At 47.7% G+C, this 24,973-nt stretch overlaps 1 protein-coding gene across 2 annotated transcripts in view; it reads right to left on the bottom strand.

Moving 5' to 3' along the window:
- LOC128688922 (plexin-B-like) overlaps nucleotides 1-24,973 on the bottom strand; it is a 198,532-nt gene that overhangs the window by 93,265 nt on the left and 80,294 nt on the right. For both annotated transcript variants that reach the window (XM_053776977.2, XM_070085458.1), the window contains exon 3: nucleotides 14,712-14,812. In XM_053776977.2, the coding sequence (XP_053632952.2) occupies nucleotides 14,712-14,812 (101 nt within the window). The remainder of the gene's footprint in view (nucleotides 1-14,711; nucleotides 14,813-24,973) is intronic.

Genomic DNA, 24,973 nt, shown 5'->3' with positions numbered 1-24,973 from the left:
CCAAGACCTTGATTCATAACAGCTTCCTAAGTTCTACTTTTTGTCTGTTACTTTGTATTGTATTAGCTGCTTCAGTGTGTCAGTGTAGGTGTTGCTGGTGTGTCAGTGTAGGTGCTGCTGGTGTGTCAGTGTAGGTGTTGCTGGTGTGTCAGTGTAGGTGCTGCTGGTGTGTCAGTGTAGGTGTTGCTGGTGTGTCAGTGTAGGTGTTGCTGGTGTGTCAGTGTAGGTGTTGCTGGTGTGTCAGTGTAGGTGCTGCTGGTGTGTCAGTGTAGGTGTTGCTGGTGTGTCAGTGTAGGTGCTGCTGGTGTGTCAGTGTAGGTGTTGCTGGTGTGTCAGTGTAGGTGTTGCTGGTGTGTCAGTGTAGTGGCTGCTGGAGTGTCAGTGTAGGTGTTGCTGGTGTGTCAGTGTAGGTGCTGCTGGTGTGTCAGTGTAGGTGTTGCTGGTGTGTCAGTGTAGGTGTTGCTGGTGTGTCAGTGTAGGTGCTGCTGGTGTGTCAGTGTAGGTGTTGCTGGTGTGTCAGTGTAGGTGCTGCTGGTGTGTCAGTGTAGGTGTTGCTGGTGTGTCAGTGTAGGTGTTGCTGGTGTGTCAGTGTAGGTGTTGCTGGTGTGTCAGTGTAGGTGTGCTGGTGTGTCAGTGTAGGTGTTGCTGGTGTGTCAGTGTAGGTGTTGCTGGTGTGTCAGTGTAGGTGTTGCTGGTGTGTCAGTGTAGGTGTTGCTGGTGTGTCAGTGTAGGTGTTGCTGGTGTGTCAGTGTAGGTGTTGCTGGTGTGTCAGTGTAGGTGTTGCTGGTGTGTCAGTGTAGGTGTTGCTGGTGTGTCAGTGTAGGTGTTGCTGGTGTGTCAGTGTAGGTGTTGCTGGTGTGTCAGTGAAGGTGTTGCTGGTGTGTCAGTGTAGGTGTTGCTGGTGTGTCAGTGTAGGTGTTGCTGGTGTGTCAGTGTAGGTGTTGCTGGTGTGTCAGTGTAGGTGTTGCTGGTGTGTCAGTGTAGGTGTTGCTGGTGTGTCTGTGTAGGTGTTGCTGGTGTGTCAGTGTAGGTGTTGCTGGTGTGTCAGTGTAGGTGTTGCTGGTGTGTCAGTGTAGGTGTTGCTGGTGTGTCAGTGTAGTGGCTGCTGGTGTGTCAGTGTAGGTGTTGCTGGTGTGTCTGTGTAGGGGCTGTTGGAGTGTCAGTGTAGTGGCTGCTGGTGTGTCTGTGTAGGTGTTGCTGGTGTGTCAGTGTAGGTGTTGCTGGTGTGTCAGTGTAGGTGTTGCTGGTGTGTCAGTGTAGGTGCTGCTGGTGTGTCTGTGTAGGCGCTGCTGGTGTGTCAGTGTAGTGGCTGCTGGTGTGTCAGTGTAGGTGTTGCTGGTGTGTCAGTGTAGGTGTTGCTGGTGTGTCAGTGTAGGTGTTGCTGGTGTGTCAGTGTAGGTGCTGCTGGTGTGTCTGTGTAGGCGCTGCTTCAGTGTGTCAGTGTAGGTGTTGCTGGTGTGTCAGTGTAGGTGTTGCTGGTGTGTCAGTGTAGGTGCTGCTGGTGTGTCTGTGTAGGCGCTGCTTCAGTGTGTCAGTGTAGGTGTTGCTGGTGTGTCAGTGTAGGTGCTGCGGGTGTGTCAGTGTAGGTGTTGCTGGTGTGTCAGTGTAGTGGCTGCTGGTGTGTCAGTGTAGGTGTTGCTGGTGTGTCTGTGTAGGCGCTGCTGGTGTGTCAGTGTAGTGGCTGCTGGTGTGTCAGTGTAGGTGTTGCTGGTGTGTCAGTGTAGGCGCTGCTGGTGTGTCAGTGTAGGTGCTGCTGGTGTGTCAGTGTAGGTGCTGCTGGTGTGTCAGTGTAGGTGCTGCTGGTGTGTCAGTGTAGGTGCTGCTGGTGTGTCAGTGTAGTGGCTGCTGGTGTGTCAGTGTAGGGGCTGCTTCAGTGTGTCAGTGTAGGTGTTGCTGGTGTGTCAGTGTAGGCGCTTCTGGTGTGTCAGTGTAGGGGCTGCTTCAGTGTGTCAGTGTAAGTGTTGCTGGTGTGTCAGTGTAGGGGCTGCTAGTGTGTCAGTGTAGTGCCTGCTGGTGTGTCAGTGTAGGGGCTGCTTCAGTGTGTCAGTGTAGGTGTTGCTGGTGTGTCAGTGTAGGCGCTGCTGGTGTGTCAGTGTAGGTGTTGCTGGTGTGTCAGTGTAGTGGCTGCTGGTGTGTCAGTGAAGGGGCTGCTAGTGTGTCAGTGTAGGGGCTGCTGGTGTGTCAGTGTAGTGGCTGCTGGTGTGTCAGTGTAGGGGCTGCTTCAGTGTGTCAGTGTAGGTGTTGCTGGTGTGTCAGTGTAGGCGCTGCTGGTGTGTCAGTGTAGGGGCTGCTTCAGTGTGTCAGTGTAGGTGTTGCTGGTGTGTCAGTGTAGGGGCTGCTGGTGTGTCAGTGTAGTGGCTGCTGGTGTGTCAGTGTAGGGGCTGTTGGAGTGTCAGTGTAGGGGGCTGCTGGTGTGTCAGTGTAGTGGCTGCTGGTGTGTCAGTGTAGGGGCTGCTGGAGTGTCAGTGTAGGGGCTGCTAGTGTGTCAATGTAGGGGTTGCTGGCTTGTCAATGTAGGGGCTGCTAGTGTGTCAGTGTAGGGGTTGCTGGTGTGTCAGTGTAGGGGCTGCTAGCGTGTCAGTGTAGGGGCTGCTGGTGTGTCAGTGTAGGAGTTGCTAGTGTGTCAGTGTAGGGGCTGCTGGTGTGTCAGTGTAGGGGTTGCTGGTGTGTCGGTGTAGGGGCTGCTAGTGTGTCAGTGTAGGGGTTGCTGGTGTGTCAGTGTAGGGGCTGCTAGTGTGTCAGTGTAGAGGCTGCTGGTGTGTCAGTGTAGGGGCTGCTGGTGTGTCAGTGTAGGGGCTGCTGGTGTGTCAGTGTAGGGGCTGCTGGTGTGTCAATGTAGGGCCTGCTGGTGTGTCAGTGTAGGGGTTGCTGGTGTGTCAGTGTAGGGGTTGCTAGTGTGTCAGTGTAGGGGCTGCTAGTGTGTCAGTGTAGGGGTTGCTGGTGTGTCAGAGTAGGGGCTGCTAGTGTGTCAGTGTAGGGGTTGCTGGTGTGTCAGAGTAGGGGCTGCTAGTGTGTCAGTGTAGGGGTTGCTGGTGTGTCATTGTAGGGGCTGCTAGTGTGTCAGTGTAGGGGATGCTGGTGTGTCAGTGTAGGGGCTGCTGGTGTGTCAGTGTAGTGGTTGCTGGTGTGTCAATGTAGGGATTGCTGGTGTGTCAATGTAGGAGTTGCTGGTGTGTCAGTGTAGGGGTTGCTGGTGTGTCAGTGTAGGGGTTGCTGTTGCGTCAATGTAGGGGTTACTGGTGTGTCAATGTAGGGGTTGCTGGTGTGTCAATGTAGGGGTTGCTGGTGTGTCAATGTAGGGGTTGCTGGTGTGTCAATGTAGGGGTTGCTGGTGTGTCAGTGTAGGGGTTGCTGGTGTGTCAATGTAGGGGTTGCTGGTGTGTCAATGTAGGGGTTACTGGTGTGTCAGTGTAGGTGTGCTGGTGTGTCAGTGTAGGTGTGCTGGTGTGTCAGTGTAGGGGTTGCTGGAGACATCGTGCTTTTTCTTGTCACCCACATCAAGGTTGACGGGGAGGATTTTGTTTTCATTTGCCAAAAATGGAGGCTAGCTATATTCCCCTTACCATTATTCTATCACACATGATGTCACACTGTTGGAATGTGTTCACCAGAATTTGGAGACTTCAGTAGGATTGTGAGGATATCGTCATATATTCCATTAAGAATGCATCAGGTACAAGAACTTCAAATGTTTTCGATACAGCAGGTTTGGTAAGTAAGGTTTGTCCTGACAAACAGGACAATATACTGGAGCTTATGGTCATCTGACCGAGGCCTTCCGCTGGCCTACCAGTCCACCCCTTTAAAAAGTATAGTTATGATTATAACTATTAGTTTTTTTTCGTTGCAACAGATCTGGACATGGGAATTACCGTTTCTAACGATGACCTGTTCAATACTTGTACATCACGGAACGGGTGGGGATCGAACCCATGGTAGGTGACCTTGAAACTCGCAAGCCAGTGCGTTAACCACTGGACCAGCTAGTTCTAATAAGATTAATCGAACTAGGTATGTTTCTATGCACCATAAGGAGGTTAGCTTGGGCCCCAGGCAAACCTATGATGATATTTCCTTATATCCTGATCTCTGGTCTGACTTGGTTATCAGAACTACTGAAGCCTCGCTAGACACCGACAAGATAACAAAGGGAGAATAACCAGAATTATACCAGAGGAAAAAAAACCAAAAGTGTGCGGCGTTAAATACGGCATAAAACAGGTTGTAACGGCCTGAACCTGTCGTGTTATGCTCGTGTTAATTCCATGTTTGTCTGTTAGGTGTCGTTTTTTGCCCTCTCCCCCTTTCGTTTGTCCTTATCTGTGTTCACCTCTTGTTTTCCTTCCCGATCATTAAGTTCTTGTCGACCTGCTTCCGCTCATTACACTGTCACTATCTTATCTCCTGCCTCTCCTCATTCCCAATGACTACCTATTACTTCCCCACGTGACTCCCCGCCACCCCACCCCAAGACCACCTCCACGTTCATGGGTCGTCGTCAGAATGTAGCAGTAGTTCCCAACCTCTGAGTATGAAAGTGCCAATTTGAAAAGCCAAATTTAAAGGGGGGCCACATTGTGTCATTTTTATGAATAATAAGAATAATATTTTGTAACTGTTGACATTGTGCAGTTTGGAACCTGCGTAAAAATGAATTCATAATTTCACGTGAGGGCCGCATCCATTTCCTAGGAGGGCCATATGAGGCCCTCGGGCCACAGGTTGGGAGCCCCTGTTATACGCTATCACCGTCGCTTTACTGAGGTTTTCCAGCTCAAGTTATTCTATATATAACCCATCATGTGCTAGTTCTAGTGCCTATAATGCGCAGGTATACAGCCGCACACTGTAGGTGTTCCCACACTGTAACTATCACACCCGCCCCTCCCTGTATCCTCTTATGTATCATCTGTGTCCCTAAAACTCCTATACCTTTTGCTCCACGTGTCCAGTCACCGTTTTATCATCGTCTTCACATTTTCCAATAATCGCCTTGTTGGCCATTCCTGCTAGTCACCTTATTTCGTTCCTCTTTGTTTTGTCTCCCGGTTTTCCCTGGCTGCCTCATGTTTCGTTTTTTTCCCCAGTGTTTTCCGTCTCCCAGGTTTTCTGATTCTCTGCCTTCCTTTCTCTGTTGCCCTCTTTTTTGTCTCTTAGCTCCTGTTTATCGTGATTTTATTAGTTACGACCCAGTTAACGCACGTCCCGGCCTGAGGAATTCTTGTATTGTTATTCCTTGCAAACATCCGCTAGTGTTGTTTACTTTGTTTATGTATTTTATTCTCTCTCTCTCTCTCCCACCTTCCATTCATAGCCACCTCTTCAACCTCAAACACAGTCAATACACCTCCTGCAACCTCCCTCCCGTCAAATCCCAATAAATTTACCCAATTTCTGCTGTCCAACCCCATCAATCTCCAGCCCCCCCCCCCAAAAAAAAAATCATCAATCTCCCACGGTACTTCCTCTAATCCCATCAATTTCCACCCCCTCTCACCATCTCCCTCCAGTTCAACAGCCTCGACTCCTTTCCCCTCCACTTCCCCTCCTCCACTTCTCCCCCTACACTACTCCCCCTCCACTACTCCCCCAACCGTCATCCCCTCTTCCATTATTTCCCCTTGCTCATCCATGGTTCTTCAACTGTGTGAAGCTAGGGACAATTTCCCTACATGTTCCAGTGAGGAAAGAGGGTAGGGATGAGAGGAAAGGTGAGGGAGGGGACAGGGAGAGGAGAGATAAGGGTGAACAAGGAATGGGAGGGGAAGGAGGAGAAACAAAAAAGGAAGGCAGTAACGAAGAAAACGAGAGAGAGAGATAGAAAGCTCTTTCTCTCTCTCTCTCTCTACCAGGATTAGGTCACAAAAATAATGGTGTTGATCAACCCTAAATTGTGGGCGTGGGTGTGGCAGGCGTGGTAGTGCAGGCGTGGGTGTGCCAGGCATGGTAGTGTGGGCGTGGGTGTGCCAGGCGTGATAGTGTGGGCGTGTGTGGGGCAGGAATGGGTAGTGTGGGCGTGGGTAGTGTAGGTGCGGGCGTGGGTAGTGTAGGTGTGGGCGTGGGTAGTGTAGGTGTGGGCGGAGCGGTTGAGTGGGGACTAACTTGAGACTTTACGAATCATTTTTCCCTCCAAGTCCTTATCTTACGCTATCACTGACTTATCTTCCTCCTTTCTTTGTCCTCCTCCTCCTCCTCCTCCTCCTCCTCTTTCTCCTATTCTTCCCTCATTAATTTCCCTCCTATTATCCCTCGTCCTACAGGTCTAGTTAATCAGACCGTCCACCGTGAGGCCTGGTCTGGGACCTATCGTGGGGTGATTGTCACAGTGGGGTGGTCACAATGGGATGGTTGTCACAGTGGGTTGGTTGTTACAGTGGGGTGGTTGTCACAGTGGGATGGTTGTAACAGTGGAGTGTAGTTGTCACAGTGAGGTGGTTGTCACAGTGGAGTGTTGTCACAGTGGGGTGGTTGTCACAGTGGGGTGGTTGTCACAATGGGGTGGTTGTCACAATGGGGTGGTTGTCACAGTGGGGTGTAGTTGTCACAGTGGGGTGGTTGTCACAGTGGGGTGGTTGTCACAGTGGGATGGTTGTCACAGTGGGGTGTAGTTGTCACAGTGGGGTGGCTGTCACAGTGGGGTGTAGTTGTCACAGTGGGGTGGTTGTCACAGTGAGGTGGTTGTCAAATGGGAGACGGGGGGGGGTTACAACAATCACCCTCCAAGAGAGTGTATCGGGGGTCAACGCCCCCGGAGCTCAGACCATGACAACCCCTACTTAAGAGGCTACTTAAGACTGGTACCTCTGAGACCTCCTTCAGTTAACAAGGTAGGTAAGACACTTACACCTAGTAAACAGGTTCACTTTAAGGGGACTATGATAACCACTTATAATTGCCCCCTCTTTTTAAAGTCTCTCTCTTTTAAAAAAAACCCAAATTGGGTCCACCTTTTTGAAAAACACCCAAATTAGGTCCATCTTTTTAAAAAAATACCCAAATTGGGTCCACCTTTTTGAAAAACACCCAAATTAGGTCCATCTTTTTAAAAAAACACCCAAATTGGGTCCATCTTTTTAAAATGCCTTGTACTGTACGTCATTGTGCCATTTAAAAAAAAAAAGTCATCGAATATAATGATTAAATTGCTGAAAAAATAGAAAAAATAGTATGAAGAATCGGGCTGCACCCAAAAAAATTTTTGCCAGATTCATGCACGATTTTTTTCTAAGATTTTTTCGTAATTTTTTTTCCTCATTACACCTTCTCGCCCCTTCAGGTGGGACGGAAACTGGCGAAGCTGCAGGGAAAACTGGGAAAAGTTACTATATGGAAATATTCCGGAAAGGGAGATTGGAAAGGGAGGTTTAAAGGGAGACTGGAAAGGGAGGTTTAAAGGGAGATTGGAAAGGGAGGTTTAAAGGGAGACTGGAAAGGGAGGTTTAAAGGGAGACTGGAAAGGGAGGTTTAAAGGGAGACTGGAAAGGGAGGTTTAAAGGGAGACTGGAAAGGGAGGTTTAAAGGGAGACTGGAAAGGGAGGTTTAAAGGGAGACTGGAAATGGAGGTTTAAAGGGAGACTGGAAATGGAGGATTAAAGGGAGACTGGAAAGGGAGGTTTAAAGGGAGATTGGAAAGGGAGGTTTAAAGGGAGACTGGAAAGGAAGGTTTAAAGGGAGACTGGAAATGGAGGTTTAAAGGGAGACTGGAAAGGGAGGTTTAAAGGGAGATTGGAAAGGGAGGTTTAAAGGGAGACTGGAAAGGGAGGTTTAAAGGGAGACTGGAAATGGAGGTTTAAAGGGAGACTGGAAAGGGAGGTTTAAAGGGAGACTGGAAAGGGAGGTTTAAAGGGAGACTGGAAATGGAGGTTTAAAGGGAGACTGGAAAGGGAGGTTTAAAGGGAGACTGGAAAGGGAGGTTTAAAGGGAGACTGGAAAGGGAGGTTTAAAGGGAGACTGGAAAGGGAGGTTTAAAGGGAGACTGGAAAGGGAGGTTTAAAGGGAGACTGGAAAGGGAGGTTTAAAGGGAGACTGGAAAGGGAGGTTTAAAGGGAGACTGGAAATGGAGGTTTAAAGGGAGACTGGAAAAGGAGCTTTAAAGGGAGACTGGAAAAGGAGCTTTAAAGGGAGATTGGAAAGGGAATAGAAAAGGAGATGCAAAGAAAAATATGGAAAGAATTAATTAAGAATTCAAACAAGGAAACAAAACGTGATGAAAAACACATGCATTGTCAGCAACACCAGAAAACACGTGTGTTGTAACACTAGAAACAATGTGAAAAAAAATTACAACATTGACACAAAGGTAAATTACTTTGACGATCACATTAATCATGGTGAGGTCATTAAAGTAATTAAACTGACAAGGAAATTACAATTACGACGATAAACAATGAACGAACAAACTAATTATGAAAACACTTAGGAACAATTTATGTATGTATACATACACACACACACACACACACACACACACACACACACACACACACACACACACACACACACACACACACACACACACACACACAGTAGGATGGTGCATATGTTTCAGGGGGGAGAGGTGGTGGTGGGGGGAGAGGTGGTGGTGGGGGGCTTTGAAGGCTACCACCAGAAGCACACTCTTCACCCCTCCCCCCCCTCCTCCCATCGCCGTCTCTTCACAGACTTAGACGCAAGCAGACACACAGAAACACACAGCAACAAGGGGTCACAGTTGGAAGATTCAGATTCAGATGAATCACAGGGATGTTGGGAAATATTTCTTAAGTCACAGAGTTGTCGGGAAGCGGAATAGTCTGGGAAGTGATGTAGTGGAGACAGGATCCATACATAGCTTTAAGAAGAGGTATGATACAACTCATGGAGCAGGAAGAGTGACCTAGTAGCGGCCAGTGAAGAGGCGGGGCCAGGAGCTTTGACTCGACCCCTGCAGCCACAACTAGATGAGTACAACTAGGTGAGTTAACACACACTCACACATACACACTAGACAATAGGAGGGATAGGGGGGACATGTTAACAACATATAAAATACTGAGAGGAATCGACAAGGTGGGTAGGGACAGGAGGTTTCAGAGATGGGACACACCAATAAGGGGTCACAATTGGAAGCTGAAGACTCAGACGAATCACAGGGATATTATGAAATATTTCTTCAGTCATAGAGTTGTCAGGAAGTGGAACAGTCTGGAGAGGGAAGTAGTGGAGGCAGGATCCATACATAGCTTGAAGAAGAGGTGTGATAAAGCTCAGAGAGCAGGGGCAGAGAGGACCTAGTAGCGACCAGTGAAGAGGCTGAACCAGGAGCTATGACTCGACACCTAAACACAATTTGGTGAGTACACACACACACACACACACACACACACACACACACACACACACACACAAGCAGGGATAACAGGGAAGGCACTACAATGGATCAGGGAATACTTGTCAGGAAGACAGCAGCGAGTCATGGTACGTGGCGAGGTGTCAGAGTGGGCACCTGTGACCAGCGGGGTCCCACAGGGGTCAGTCCTAGGACCAGTGCTGTTTCTGGTATTTGTGAACGACATGACGGAAGGAATAGACTCTGAGGTGTCCCTGTTTGCAGATGACGTGAAGTTGATGAGAAGAATTCACTCGATCGAAGACCAGGCAGAACTACAAAGGGATCTGGACAGGCTGCAGACCTGGTCCAGCAATTGGCTCCTGGAGTTCAATCCCACCAAGTGCAAAGTCATGAAGATTGGGGAAGGGCAAAGAAGACCGCAGACGGAGTACAGTCTAGGGGGCCAGAGACTACAAACCTCACTCAAGGAAAAAGATCTTGGGGTGAGTATAACACCAGGCACATCTCCTGAAGCGCACATCAACCAAATAACTGCTGCAGCATATGGGCGCCTAGCAAACCTCAGAACAGCATTCCGACATCTTAATAAGGAATCGTTCAGGACCCTGTACACCGTGTACGTTAGGCCCATATTGGAGTATGCGGCACCAGTTTGGAACCCACACCTAGCCAAGCACGTAAAGAAACTAGAGAAAGTGCAAAGGTTTGCAACAAGACTAGTCCCAGAGCTAAGAGGTATGTCCTACGAGGAGAGGTTAAGGGAAATCAACCTGACGACACTGGAGGACAGGAGAGATAGGGGGGACATGATAACGACATACAAAATACTGAGAGGAATTGACAAGGTGGACAAAGACAGGATGTTCCAGGGATTGGATACAGTAACAAGGGGACACAGTTGGAAGCTGAAGACACAAATGAATCACAGGGATGTTAGGAAGTATTTCTTCAGCCACAGAGTAGTCAGTAAGTGGAATAGTTTGGGAAGTGATGTAGTGGAGGCAGGATCCATACATAGCTTTAAGCAGAGGTATGATAAAGCTCACGGCTCAGGGAGAGTGACCTAGTAGCGATCAGTGAAGAGGCGGGGCCAGGAGCTCGGACTCGACCCCCGCAACCTCAACTAGGTGAGTACAACTAGGTGAGTACACACACACACACACACACACACACACACACACACACACACACACACCTTCCGTACTATCATCGGAGAAGAAATATCTTAAGCTTTCTCCCAGAGGCACCGGGATTCGAACAGTGTGATGCGCATGTGTCATGCGTAGACAGGAGAGGAAAACTATATAATTCTCATGAGAACGCATGAGAATTATGCATGAGGGGATAATGTTGACATAACGAGGCTGGTGGGAAGAAAGGAATAAAGGAAGGAAGGAAGGAAGGTGCGAGGGAGACGGAGGGAGAATGACAAGAGCAGTAGACAAAAGAGAGGATAGACTGAGATAAAGAATGAATAGAAGATTCTTGATGATAAAGACCTTGCAACCCACGAGGGATAAGAAGTGACACAAGAATGAATCAAAGAATGAGAAACAACTCAAACGAACGGAAACAAATGAAGCAATTCGAAGAAGCAGAAATGAATCAAAGCAGAAATGAATCAGAGAAACAGAAACGGTTCAAAGAATGAGAAACATTGAGAGAGCGAGAGAGAGGATCATTCTAGGGAATTACAGTCAATTAAGAGAATAGTGAGGGGAAACAAGCGGATAACAGAGAGAAAAATGAGAGGGAGAAAGGGAAAGGATGAGGAAGAAGGGGCAGACGAGGAAAGAAAGGGGGTGCAGAGGGGAACGTGTGTGTGGGAGTAGGGAAGAGACTAGTAAATGAGGGGTAAGGGAGAGAAGGGAAAAGGGGAGAGAGAGGGAGACAGAGAGAAGAATGTAAGGGAAAAACAAGGGTAATGAAGATATATTTGGATCTACTTAATGTGATGATAATTACCCATAAATAATCGATCAAGGGAAACACCTTGATAAGAGTGAAGGGCTCTTGATTCAAGAAATATGAGCTAACCTCCCTTTCCCCGGCTCAAACCTGATTCTTTCTCATTTCCCAGGCACTGAAAAACTCCTATGATTTTAGTGCTTCCCAGTACATACAAGAATAACGTCAAATATTATTAATGTAATATTTATCATCAGGGGGAACCACAACTACAACCCCACTACCACCATCACAACCCCACTACCACCATCACAAGAGACACTGGTTGACAGCAGGCTTTGCCCAGACCCCAGCAGCTATTAAATATAAAGGTTTCTACACTGACCCCTGTCCACCACAAGCAAGAAACCCCCACTATCTCCCCACCCATCCCGAAACCCCTTCACAGGAAACCCCACAAGTACTTCAAAACCCTCCTCGCTAAACACCGATTCCAACCCCGACCACAACAAAATCTCTTACACGAAAACGTGTGGTTTTCGTATCACCCTACCCACCACAAAACCCTTTCCATCACTGCCGCGTGCTGGTGGTGGGGGAAGCAACTGCAGCAGCAGTGAAACAGCACGAGCAGCATGACAGTGATACATCAGATGTGGTACAGTCAACATCACAGCCAACATCTGGCCGAGGCTCACATCAACCTTATAATTTCGGTATCCTAGGCCAGGCTAGAGATTCACAGATAATCTTAAAGTCCCCTCAGTAAAGAACCCGAGATCTCTGTACACAGGTCAAGCCCATCTTAAGACTATATAGAACCAGCTTGGAGCCACCACTGATGTAGATCCAATTTTAGCCACCAAGTAAAGAGTGTTGTACACAATATAATAGTGTAGCCAGAGAGTGTGTGATAGTTACACTCAGGTTTGGCTTAATATGATTAATACATATTAAAACTACACTGGATAAAGTGATGAAGACCTACGAAGGGATTAAAAAGACCAGATTCATCAACAACAGTAGATAAACAATGGTTTACAAATGGAGTTGAGATTAGTGTAGGAAACTGGTGAGTATAACTGCAGTAACGTTATTTAAGGAATTAAAATGCTGCAAGTAGGCCTTGCCTCAAGAGACCTAATGCACCGTTCCTCTAAAATTTGCTTAAGCACTGAACTGTTTGTGTGAGCGCGAGGCCTGGTCACAGACCGGGCCGCGGGGGCGATGACCCCCGAAATCCTTTCCGGGTATGACTTCTCAGATGTATATATATATATATATATATATATATATATATATATATATATATATATATATATATATATATATATATATATATATATATATATATATATATATATATATATAATACAATGTATAACATAGACGACATTCTGGCTGTGTACTTAGTATCATTAGGGTAACGGAATATTCTGAATTGTGAATCCATTATGGCAAATCTATTTACATATTTTTACCATGAATACCGATTTGTTGGGGAAGGAAATTGTATTGAGAGTTGTGAGCAAATTGTCTTGTCCGTCTCTTCTTATTCTTGTTCGTTTTCTTGTAGATTCTACACACTGCAGAGTAAAGGAAGATCGTACACGCTTCCCCGTTCACATCTACACATACATACACATCCCCTCCACTCACATTCCCCTCAACCCCTCACATACAAACTAACAGTCCCCCCCACTAACATACCACCTCCACCCTCCACCCACACTTCCCCTCCAATCACACTCCAGTCCAACAAACCCTGTACCCCCACACGCCTGCCATTCACACCCACACATGCCCTCCATCCCCACACACCCTCCACCCACATATACCCACGCCCTCCACCCACACACCCACGCCCGCCATCCCTCACACCATGCCAAATGCAGGCAGGGTCACAATTCCGTTAGAACACGGCATTTCGAGTCCAATTTCCTGGCTACGTGAGGCCAGAGGAACAATGAGGAGGCCCAGGAGGTTCCTATGATTCATTCACGGTCTCCTCCCATCTCCCTGTGTGGTCTCTATGGTCTCCTGCCTCTCCTCTCTTCGAGGTCTTATTGATCGTCTCTCCCTCCCTTCCTTCATGTGCCCAGAGCTGCCAGGTGGTCTAGTACTCGTGACCTGCCTCTCCTTACTTCACGGACAGCTGGACGTCCATTGGTCAGTCCCAGGACTACCCAAGCGAACTTAGAGCTCTCAAGGTCACTCATTCTTCGTGATTTTATTGACCTCAATGATGGTCTTTCGAATCTCCAGACCTGTCGTCAAGGCTTGTAGTCAACGCTTGTGGTCTTCACGGCTTGCAATCCTTTGCAGCTTCACCTTCTTATTAAAATATTCACGTATGTATATATATATATATATATATATATATATATATATATATATATATATATATATATATATATATATATATATATATATATATATGTATGTATGTATATTAGTTCTCACTTATCAGATAATCAGAATATAGATATCATTTGCATGGGCATCATCTAACCCTGGTGGATTAACATGAACATCACTAACGTGGGCGTCATCACTGTGGGCGTCATTAATGCTAGAGTCACCCACGTGGGCGTCATCCACACGGGAGTCATCCATACGGGCGTCATCAAACCCTCGATGGCAGAATACCATTTGCGTTGCTCCCTCCGTCATGCCTCACACAATCAGCAGAATACTGAACATCCTCGCTACTGTGTCCTTATCACCTGCTGGCCTCCAAGTTCATGTGATTACCTGTGTGTACGTACCTGTATGTGGCTGCAGGGGTCGACCCAGCCCTCGTGTGTGTGTGTGTGTGTGTGTGTGTGTGTGTGTGTGTGTGTGTGTGTGTGTGTGTGTGTGTGTGTGTGTGTGTACGTGTATATATACGTACCGAAGTTTGCTTGAAGGGGTCGAGATGCATACTCAGTGGGAGAATGTGAAAGTTAAAAAGACTTGCATTGCAGTGCAACACAATACAATAGCACACACACACACACACACACACACACACACACACACACACACACCTCACCCTCTCTTCCCCTCACACTTCCCTCTTGTCACTCCTCCCTCACTATACAATTTCATCCACCTCATTTCTCCGATTCCCTGAGGACCTTCCTAGCACAGACGCCCCTTAGAACCTTTTTGATGCAAGACATCCCCGAAAAACCTTCCTAACACAGAACCTTCCTTAGACAGACGTGTCTCGGCAGGTACAGGTGGCTGGCAGACAGCAACCAACCAGGCAGGTACAACCGTCCTATCAAATCAGTGTGAAATAAAAACCTATACTCTTCCTTTTTTTGCACTCTGACAGGGTTATTAATCTTTGTCTCATCAACACGCAAGATGGCAGGTAAATCTTGCAATCTTTGCTTCCCTATGCGTTCTTAACAGCTCTTATTCTTGCAATATTTCCTATGAAACAGAATACAGGACGTCCCTCGCACAGACTCCATGCACTAACCTTTTTTCTAGGGAGCACCAGCCACAGTAGGGGTCCCTGGCGGCGAGACAAGAGGAGCAGTTGGTGTAGGAGGAGCAGCTCTCTACTTTCACCTTCGACGCCTGCGCAGGGAGACACAAAAATGAAAATTAGTACTGCAATGTTATCAAGTATTATCAGTCATACAAATAGAATTCTTATTATCATATATATATATATATATAATATATATATATATATATATATATATATATATATATATATATATATATATATATATATATATATATATATATATATATATATATATATATATATATGAGGAAGTGTAGACTAAATGATCACAATGAAACGACGTACGGAACTGTTTATTGCATTTAAGGAGAGAAATGTGGCAGATCCTGCACAATGTGTGGAACAGGTGGTAGGTTACTGACATCATTGAAGAGGTTTGTGTGGAGAGCGAGGGTCAGGTTAGGCTATAGAGGACAGGAGATTATTTTGCAGTAAAAGACAGCAGACAGGGATGTGTGATGTCACTATGGATGTTTAACTTTAACGTAGATGGTTGTAAAAGAAGTGACTGCAAAGGTGTTAATGAGAGGTGCTGACTCAGAAGATGATGAAGCTAAAAGAACGGTCTCGAGTTGGTCTATACCGATGACATAGTTCTTTTGGGCGAGTCTGAAGAGACGTTGAAAGATAAATGGAGAAATTTAGGAAGGTAATTCAAAGAAGGAAATTAAAAGTGAACACAGGAAACAGCAAGGCGACAAGAGTAACAAAATCTAGGCAATGAACGACTGGATATCAAAATGGAAAGAAGGAGTACGAAGTGTGTTTACACTGGTAGAACTATCGGCAGACAAGTCTATGAAAGTTGAGGCGAACCATAGATTAGAAGAGGGAGGGGGGAGGGGGAAGGAAGCCAGGTCATGTAGTGAAGCGTGATATCACGTTTCTAAGTGCTCAACATTGAATGATATGTATTATTAGTGTCACTGGAATGGGTGTTATGTAGCTAAGAACATTATGGACACAGATGCTGTTATGTGTGACAGATCAACCTGATACACAACCCGCATGTAAGATTGAAACTTATGACGACGTTTCAGTCCGATTTGGACCATTAACACGCCACGCAGAGAAGCAAAAACTGAAGGGGGGGGAGTATATACCAGAAGGGGGGGAGTATATACCAGAGGGGGGCAGTATATACCAGAGGGGGGGCAGGGGTAGGGAGGAGTCAGATCGAAACATCGTCATAGGTTCCAGTCTCTTTATGCATAGTACCAGCCACGGTATTGTAACTATTCTTTCTAAATCAAGAAGTACTTGAGGCAAGAACTTAACAGTGAAAGTTACTTAGACCACGAACTGTTATCATAACACGGGGGTCACTAGAACCACTGGCATCACAACAAGCCCTTCACATCATGGCACCATGGCCGCAACAACCCTCCGTCCCTCGGCACCGGTGCCGTCATAACAACCTCTTCACATCACCTTGGCACCATGGCCGTCACAACAGAAGGTGGTAAGATCTTGTTTACAAATAGCAGGTCCAAGACTCACCATGTCAGAATGGGCTATATTTTCTTCTCGTCTTTCATCTCCTGTTTGTCTGTCTGTCTGGTCTCTGTCTGTCTCTCTCTCTTCATTAAACATTATATATTTATACCTATGATATACCATGATGAGTTTCGAGAGTCTCACTTCTCATATATATATATATATATATATATATATATATATATATATATATATATATATATATATATATAAATATATATATGTCGTGCCGAATAGGCAGAACTTGCTATCTTGGTTTAAATAGCAACGTTCATCTTGCCATATAGGACAAGTGAAAATTTGTGTATGCAATAATTTCGCCAAAATCATTCTGAACCTAACGAAAAAAATATATTTCATTGTGTTTGTTTAGTATTAAATTACTGTAAACAAATCTAAAATATATTTAGTTGGGTTAAGCTAAAATAAACTGCTCTTGTTATAACAAGGTTAGGTAAGTTTTCCAAGTTTCTTTTGGTGCAAAATTAAAAATTTTTACATTAACATTAATGAAAAAAAAAATATATCTTTAAACGCATAAGAGAAAATTTTGAAAAGGACTTAATTTTAAATGAGTTCTTGCTAATTGACCAGTTTTACATATTCGGCACGACATATATATATATATATATATATATATATATATATATATATATATATATATATATATATATATATATATATATATATATATATATATATATATATATATAAAATTTCTAAACGACATTTAGCCGAAAGTAATGAGGACACCTGCAGCAGAACAAGTTTTTACTGGGAGAACGTTTAGCTCTGATTAGCGGTCTGTCAATTCATGAAACTCGACACAGAGCGAAACGTCGACCATTAAAGGTTGTGCAACGTGCCTCTTTTCGTGAAAGTTACATCGATTATATAAGAACTTAAGAACATAAGAAAGAAGGAACACTGTAGCAGGCCTACTGGCCCATGCGAGGCAGGTCCAAGCCGCCTACCGGCTGATAAGAGTTGTCATTCATTCAGTAACAGTCTGGCTAGTAGTGTGTGTGGACACCACAGTTCAAGTGACCCCGTTGATAAATTAGACACATGTGCAACTCTTGGGTATCTTTATTGAGGAAACGTTTCGCCACACAGTGGCTTCATCAGTCCATACAAAGGAGAATCTTGAAGAACAGGAGGAGAATGAGGTAATCAGTCCCTCAACCTACAAACCCACAAACCTGTCAGACACTGCAACTTCTTGGGATCTTAATACTTGGGAATTCTTCGCTTGCCTAATTCTTGGGCACGACCTACTTCAACATTGAACAAATGTTACACGACCTATGACTGCTGCACCTCTCCTGCCAACGGTTTATAAGCTCCTTCTCAGCACGTATGCCGTATTCTATTCAAGATTGATGGACTGACCACATCGACTCAAGGTTGAGGGACTGATTACCTCATTCTCCTACTGTTCTTCAAGATTCTCCTTTGTATGGACTGATGAAGCCACTGTGTGGCGAAACGTTTCCTCAATAAAGATACCCAAGAGTTGCACATGTGTCTAATTTATCAACATGTCGGTTCTCTGAACCATTCATCTACAAAGTGACCCCGTGAACCACAACCTCCTGACCCATCCTTCAAAGTGCTGGCAGTGTACTTCTCGCCTTCAAGACTGCAGGCACTGAACCTCTCGCCTCCAAGACTGCAGGCACTGAACCTCTCGCCTCCAAGACTGCAGGCACTGAACCTCTCACCTCCTGAACTGTTACGTTCTCACTCATCCTTTCGACTACAGACACTGTGCTTCTCTCCCTCAGAACTGTAACGTTCTCACTCATCCTTCAGAATGTTCTGTATTTCCCACCTCCATATCTGCAACATTCCCACCCATCCTTCAGACTGCAGGCACTGTACCTCTCAACTTCAGAACTGTAACGTTCCCTTCTATTCCTCACAATGCAGGCACTGTACTTTTCCCTTCACGACCCCCCCAGTGAAAAGTAGGGGCGTCACTGGTACACTAAGAGAAAACACAGTAAGTGTCCGTGTGTCATGTAGGGGGGTAATGATTGAATAGGATATAAGTGGGGAATATGGGAGTAAGGGATTATGTAGGCAGGGGAGAGGCAGGCGAGGTGGTAGGAGTGAGATGATTAGCGGAGGTAGGTAGGTAATGACAGGTCAGTGGTGACCACCACGACACTCTCATTAACTCTACACTACTCACTAACATATGCCTCGCCCATTCTTCACTCATATATAAACATAATAAAATATAAGAAAAAAGAATAAATAACGGTGGGCAGTGAATATTACTATTCTACTCAAACACAGTTTATTATTAAGTCTTTGTACAATAATATATTTGGGAACAGAACATTATTGTGGTTTAGATAAATGGGATGGTACACATAAGCAGTGAGACAGGGAATACAATCAACTTGACCAAAATGAATGTAACTTACAATATAGTTCAGAGGGCAGTTCATCACAGGAACTAAGCCACAGGTCCCAAGACCTACACAGCACGAGTACTGCGCCAAGCCAGTACTCTGCCCAATGCCTCCAACAGTCTCCTCCAGAGACTTCAGCAGCCTTCTCCCGAGCCCTGCACCCCAGCAGCAGCTCCGCTCGAAGTCTCTGCTCAGGAGCTCTGCACCCCAGCAGCAGCTCCGCTCGAATCTCCTGATCATGCTCTTCCTTGGGCTTTTATGGTGGTCCAAGCACCCTCCACAACCACGTGTACGACCTGACGCCTAGGTCTGACGCCGTCAAGAACAAAAGACCTCAGACGTGGGCGTGGCTACAGACGTTTGCCAAGGCAAGGTGTGACCATATAATTGGTTAAATTAGGTCTCCCCAGAGACCTCACAAGCCCAGCTGAACTACATCACACGGGCCCCAAGACTGTTCAACAGCCTCCCACCAGCAATAAGGGGCATTACCAGTAGACCCCTGGTTGTCTTCAAGAGGGAGCTGGACAGATGCCTAAAGTCGGTGCCGGATCAGCCGGGCTGTGGTTCGTACGTTGGGCTGCGTGCGGCCAGCAGTAACAGCCTGGTTGATCAGGCCCTGATCCACCCGGAGGCCTGGTCGTGGACCGGGCCGCGGGGGCGTTGATCCCCGGAATACCTTCCAAGTAGACGACCAACCTACCACTAATGGAAGGCCCGTTATTCCTTACTCCCCTTCACCTGTTACAAGAAACCATTAACAGGAAACCCTCTCACCTTTCTCCCTAAACTTACAGGAGCTTCAGCTAAGAAACTCTCTATCACCACACTAACATAGTCCCTTGAATCACCATAAATATTTAAACAGTGGATTCCCTGCCCAATGAATATTACATCTTAATTACTTCTGGTTTCCACTGCAGAAGGTACCATTTAATAATGGGATGAGCATCGTGTCAGGTTCCACGAGTTTACATTCCCCTGTGGTATAATAAAGGGGAACTGCTAAACCGACAGGGTTTAGCATACTGCACCTTGGAACTAAGAAATAAGAATGATGCAAGAAAGAGGAGAGATGGTTTAATTTCTTGTATCAAAAGTCACCAGCGTTGAGATACTTTCTTAGTAGCTGTGGAAGACGTCAAAAGTTCTCAGTGGAAGAGGGCACCTGTGTACAACTTTGCGTACTTTATAAAAGAAAACATTTCGCCACGAGAGGATTCATTAGTCGTTGCGATTGACGAAGCCATTTCCGGGCGAAATTTCTCCACGAATGAATGTCCTGAAGTGTAGAGATGTGTTCTTTTCCAGAGTCTGTATCACCATGTTATTCACGACCAACAATACTTTCACTAGTATTAGCAAAGAAAATAACTGCTCCTAATTTTCTTCAGGTACCCACAAAGGTGACCCAGCACCTCCAGCACTTCAGGTACCCACAAGGGTGACCCAGCACCTCCAGCACTTCAGGTACCCACGAGGGTGACCCAGCACTTCAGGTACCCATGAGGGTGACCCAGCACCTCCAGCACTTCAGGTACCCACGAGGGTGACCCAGCACTTCAGGTACCTACGAGGGTGACCCAGCACTTCAGGTACCCACGAGGGTGACCCAGCACCTCCAGCACTTCAGGTACCCATGAGGGTGACCCAGCACTTCAGGTACCCATGAGGGTGACCCAGCACCTCCAGCACTTCAGGTACCCATGAGGGTGACCCAGCACCTCCAGCACTTCAGGTACCCATGAGGGTGACCCAGCACCTCCAGCACTTCAGGTACCAACAAGGGTGACCCAGCACCTCCAGCACTTCAGGTACCCACAAGGGTGACCCAGCACCTCCAGCACTTCAGGTACCCACAAGGGTGACCCAGCACCTCCAGCACTTCAGGTACCCATGAGGGTGACCCAGCACCTCCAGCACTTCAGGTACCCACAAGGGTGACCCAGCACCTCCAGCACTTCAGGTACCCACCAGAGTGACCCAGCACTTCAGGTACCCACAAGGGTGACCCAGCACCTCCAGCACTTCAGGTACCCACAAGGGTGACCCAGCACCTCCAGCACTTCAGGTACCCACAAGGGTGACCCAGCACCTCCAGCACTTCAGGTACCCACAAGGGTGACCCAGCACCTCCAGCACTTCAGGTACCCACAAGGGTGACCCAGCACCTCCAGCACTTCAGGTACCCATGAGGGTGACCCAGCACCTCCAGCACTTCAGGTACCCACAAGGGTGACCCAGCACCTCCAGCACTTCAGGTACCCATGAGGGTGACCCAGCACCTCCAGCACTTCAGGTACCCATGAGGGTGACCCAGCACCTCCAGCACTTCAGGTACCCACGAGGGTGACCCAGCACCTCCAGCACTTCAGGTACCCATGAGGGTGACCCAGCACTTCAGGTACCCATGAGGGTGACCCAGCACTTCAGGTACCCATGAGGGTGACCCAGCACTTCAGGTACCCATGAGGGTGACCCAGCACCTCCAGCACTTCAGGTACCCATGAGGGTGACCTAGCACCTCCAGCACTTCAGGTACCCATGAGGGTGACCCAGCACCTCCAGCACTTCAGGTACCCACAAGGGTGACCCAGCACCTCCAGCACTTCAGGTACCCACAAGGGTGACCCAGCACCTCCAGCACTTCAGGTACCCACAAGGGTGACCCAGCACTTCAGGTACCCATGAGGGTAGCCTAGCACCACCAGCAGTAAACTTGGGTAGTAATTACGTCGTAGCAGTTGAAATTAGTCTGCGACAATTAGAGGAGCGTCGGAGACTCGGATGACGTTGATCTTATTATCTCTAGTGAGCCTTCAGAGAGCTGCGCCATTCCCAGCTCCCCCTCCCATCCTCTCACGTCCCGTCCTTCCCCAGCTCCAGGGAGCCTACTTTCCCCTCCCATCTTCAAGCCCTCAGTAGTCTTCTCAGCAGTTTCTGCTAAGAGGGGTCCTATTTTCCCCTTTCTAAGCTCTGAATAAATCTCCCTTCGTCCCTCATCTCGGTAGATGCTGAGAGATGGTAATTCCCAAGTGATAGTAACTCCAGTTCTGCTGGAAGGAAACCTTGAAGCTGATGACCCCTTGCTGGAATACTTGAGGATATATACTTTTGATGCACCTTTAAAGAGTTTCGAGAGTTCCACTACTCTCGGAGCCCGACTAAGGGCCAGGCTCGTCTGGTGCTTGCCTGGTCAACCAGGCTGTTGCTGCTGGAGGCCCGCTGCCCCACATATCCATCACAGCCTGGTTGATCTGGCACCACGATATCTTCATTGTCCCACCGAAGTTTTCCCATTTCAGACTGACACTGCTGAAGTCTGCCAGCTCAGACTGACACTACTGTAGTCTCCCAGCTCAGACTGACACTACTGCAGTCTCCCAGCTCAGACTGACACTACTGTAGTCTCCCAGCTCAGACTGACACTACTGTAGTCTCCCAGCTCAGACTGACACTACTGTAGTCTCCCAGCTCAGACTGACACTACTGTAGTCTCCCAGCTCAGACTGACACTACTGTAGTCTCCCAGCTCAGACTGACACTACTGCAGTCTCCCAGCTCAGACTGACACTACTGTAGTCTCCCAGCTCAGACTGACACTACTGTAGTCTCCCAGCTCAGACTGACACTACTGTAGTCTCCCAGCTCAGACTGACACTACTGTAGTCTCCCAGCTCAGACTGACACTACTGTAGTCTCCCAGCTCAGACTGACACTACTGCAGTCTCCCAGCTCAGACTGACACTACTGTAGTCTCCCAGCTCAGACTGACACTACTGTAGTCTCCCAGCTCAGACTGACACTACTGCAGTCTCCCAGCTCAGACTGACACTACTGTAGTCTCCCAGCTCAGACTGACACTACTGCAGTCTCCCAGCTCAGACTGACACTACTGTAGTCTCCCAGCTCAGACTGACACTACTGTAGTCTCCCAGCTCAGACTGACACTACTGTAGTCTCCCAGCTCAGACTGACACTACTGTAGTCTCCCAGCTAAGACTGACACTACTGCAGTCTCCCAGCTCAGACTGACACTACTGTAGTCTCCCAGCTCAGACTGACACTACTGTAGTCTCCCAGCTCAGACTGACACTACTGTAGTCTCCCAGCTCAGACTGACACTACTGTAGTCTCCCAGCTCAGACTGACACTACTGTAGTCTCCCAGCTCAGACTGACACTACTGCAGTCTCCCAGCTCAGACTGACACTACTGTAGTCTCCCAGCTCAGACTGACACTACTGTAGTCTCCCAGCTCAGACTGACACTACTGCAGTCTCCCAGCTCAGACTGACGCTACTGTAGTCTCCCAGCTCAGACTGACACTACTGTAGTCTCCCAGCTCAGACTGACACTACTGTAGTCTCCCAGCTCAGACTGACACTACTGTAGTCTCCCAGCTCAGACTGACACTGCTGAAGTCTGCCAGCTCAGACTGACACTACTGCAGTCTCCCAGCTCAGACTGACACTACTGTAGTCTCCCAGCTCAGACTGACACTACTGTAGTCTCCCAGCTCAGACTGACACTACTGCAGTCTCCCAGCTCAGACTGACACTACTGTAGTCTCCCAGCTCAGACTGACACTACTGTAGTCTCCCAGCTCAGACTGACACTACTGCAGTCTCCCAGCTCAGACTGACGCTACTGTAGTCTCCCAGCTCAGACTGACACTACTGTAGTCTCCCAGCTCAGACTGACACTACTGCAGTCTCCCAGCTCAGACTGACACTACTGCAGTCTCCCAGCTCAGACTGACACTACTGTAGTCTCCCAGCTCAGACTGACACTACTGTAGTCTCCCAGCTCAGACTGACACTACTGCAGTCTCCCAGCTCAGACTGACACTACTGTAGTCTCCCAGCTCAGACTGACACTACTGTAGTCTCCCAGCTCAGACTGACACTACTGTAGTCTCCCAGCTCAGACTGACACTACTGTAGTCTCCCAGCTCAGACTGACACTACTGTAGTCTCCCAGCTCAGACTGACACTACTGTAGTCTCCCAGCTCAGACTGACACTACTGTAGTCTCCCAGCTCAGACTGACACTACTGTAGTCTCCCAGCTCAGACTGACACTACTGTAGTCTCCCAGCTCACTGACACTACTGTAGTCTCCCAGCTCAGACTGACACTACTGTAGTCTCCCAGCTCAGACTGACACTACTGTAGTCTCCCAGCTCAGACTGACACTACTGTAGCCTCCCAGCTCAGACTGACACTACTGTAGTCTCCCAGCTCAGCCTGACACTACTGTAGTCTCCCAGCTAAGACTGACACTACTGTAGTCTCCCAGCTCAGACTGACACTACTGTAGTCTCCCAGCTCAGACTGACACTACTGTAGTCTCCCAGCTCAGACTGACACTACTGTAGTCTCCCAGCTCAGACTGACACTACTGTAGTCTCCCAGCTCAGACTGACACTACTGTAGTCTCCCAGCTCAGACTGACACTACTGTAGTCTCCCAGCTCAGCCTGACACTACTGTAGTCTCCCAGCTCAGACTGACACTACTGTAGCCTCCCAGCTCAGACTGACACTACTGTAGTCTCCCAGCTCAGCCTGACACTACTGTAGTCTCCCAGCTCAGACTGACACTACTGTAGTCTCCCAGCTCAGACTGACACTACTGGAGTCTCCCAGCTCAGACTGACACTACTGTAGTCTCCCAGCTCAGACTGACACTACTGTAGTCTCCCAGCTCAGAATGACACTACTGTAGTCTCCCAGCTCAGACTGACACTACTGTAGTCTCCCAGCTCAGACTGACACTACTGTAGTCTCCCAGCTCAGACTGACACTACTGTAGTCTCCCAGCTCAGATTGACACTACTGTAGTCTCCCAGCTCAGCCTGACACTACTGTAGTCTCCCAGATCAGCCTGACACTACTGTAGTCTCCCAGCTCAGGCTGACACTACTGTAGTCTCCCAGCTCAGGCTGACACTACTGGAGTCTCCCAGCTCAGACTGACACTACTGTAGTCTCCCAGCTCAGACTGACACTACTGTAGTCTCCCAGCTCAGCCTGACGCTACTGTAGCCTCTCAGTTCAGACTGACACTACTGTAGTCTCCCAGCTCAGACTGACACTACTGTAGTCTCCCAGCTCAGCCTGACACTACTGTAGTCTCCCAGCTCCGCCTGACACTACTGAAGCCTCCCAGCTCAGACTGACACTACTGTAGTCTCCCAGCTCAGACTGACACTACTGTAGTCTCCCAGCTCAGCCTGACACTACTGTAGTCTCCCAGCTCAGCCTGACACTACTGTAGTCTCCCAGCTC

This window comes from Cherax quadricarinatus, chromosome 16 (genome assembly GCF_038502225.1).
Source record: "Cherax quadricarinatus isolate ZL_2023a chromosome 16, ASM3850222v1, whole genome shotgun sequence".
Classification (NCBI taxonomy): Eukaryota; Metazoa; Arthropoda; class Malacostraca; order Decapoda; family Parastacidae; genus Cherax; species Cherax quadricarinatus.
This window is presented reverse-complemented; position numbering and strand designations above follow the sequence as displayed.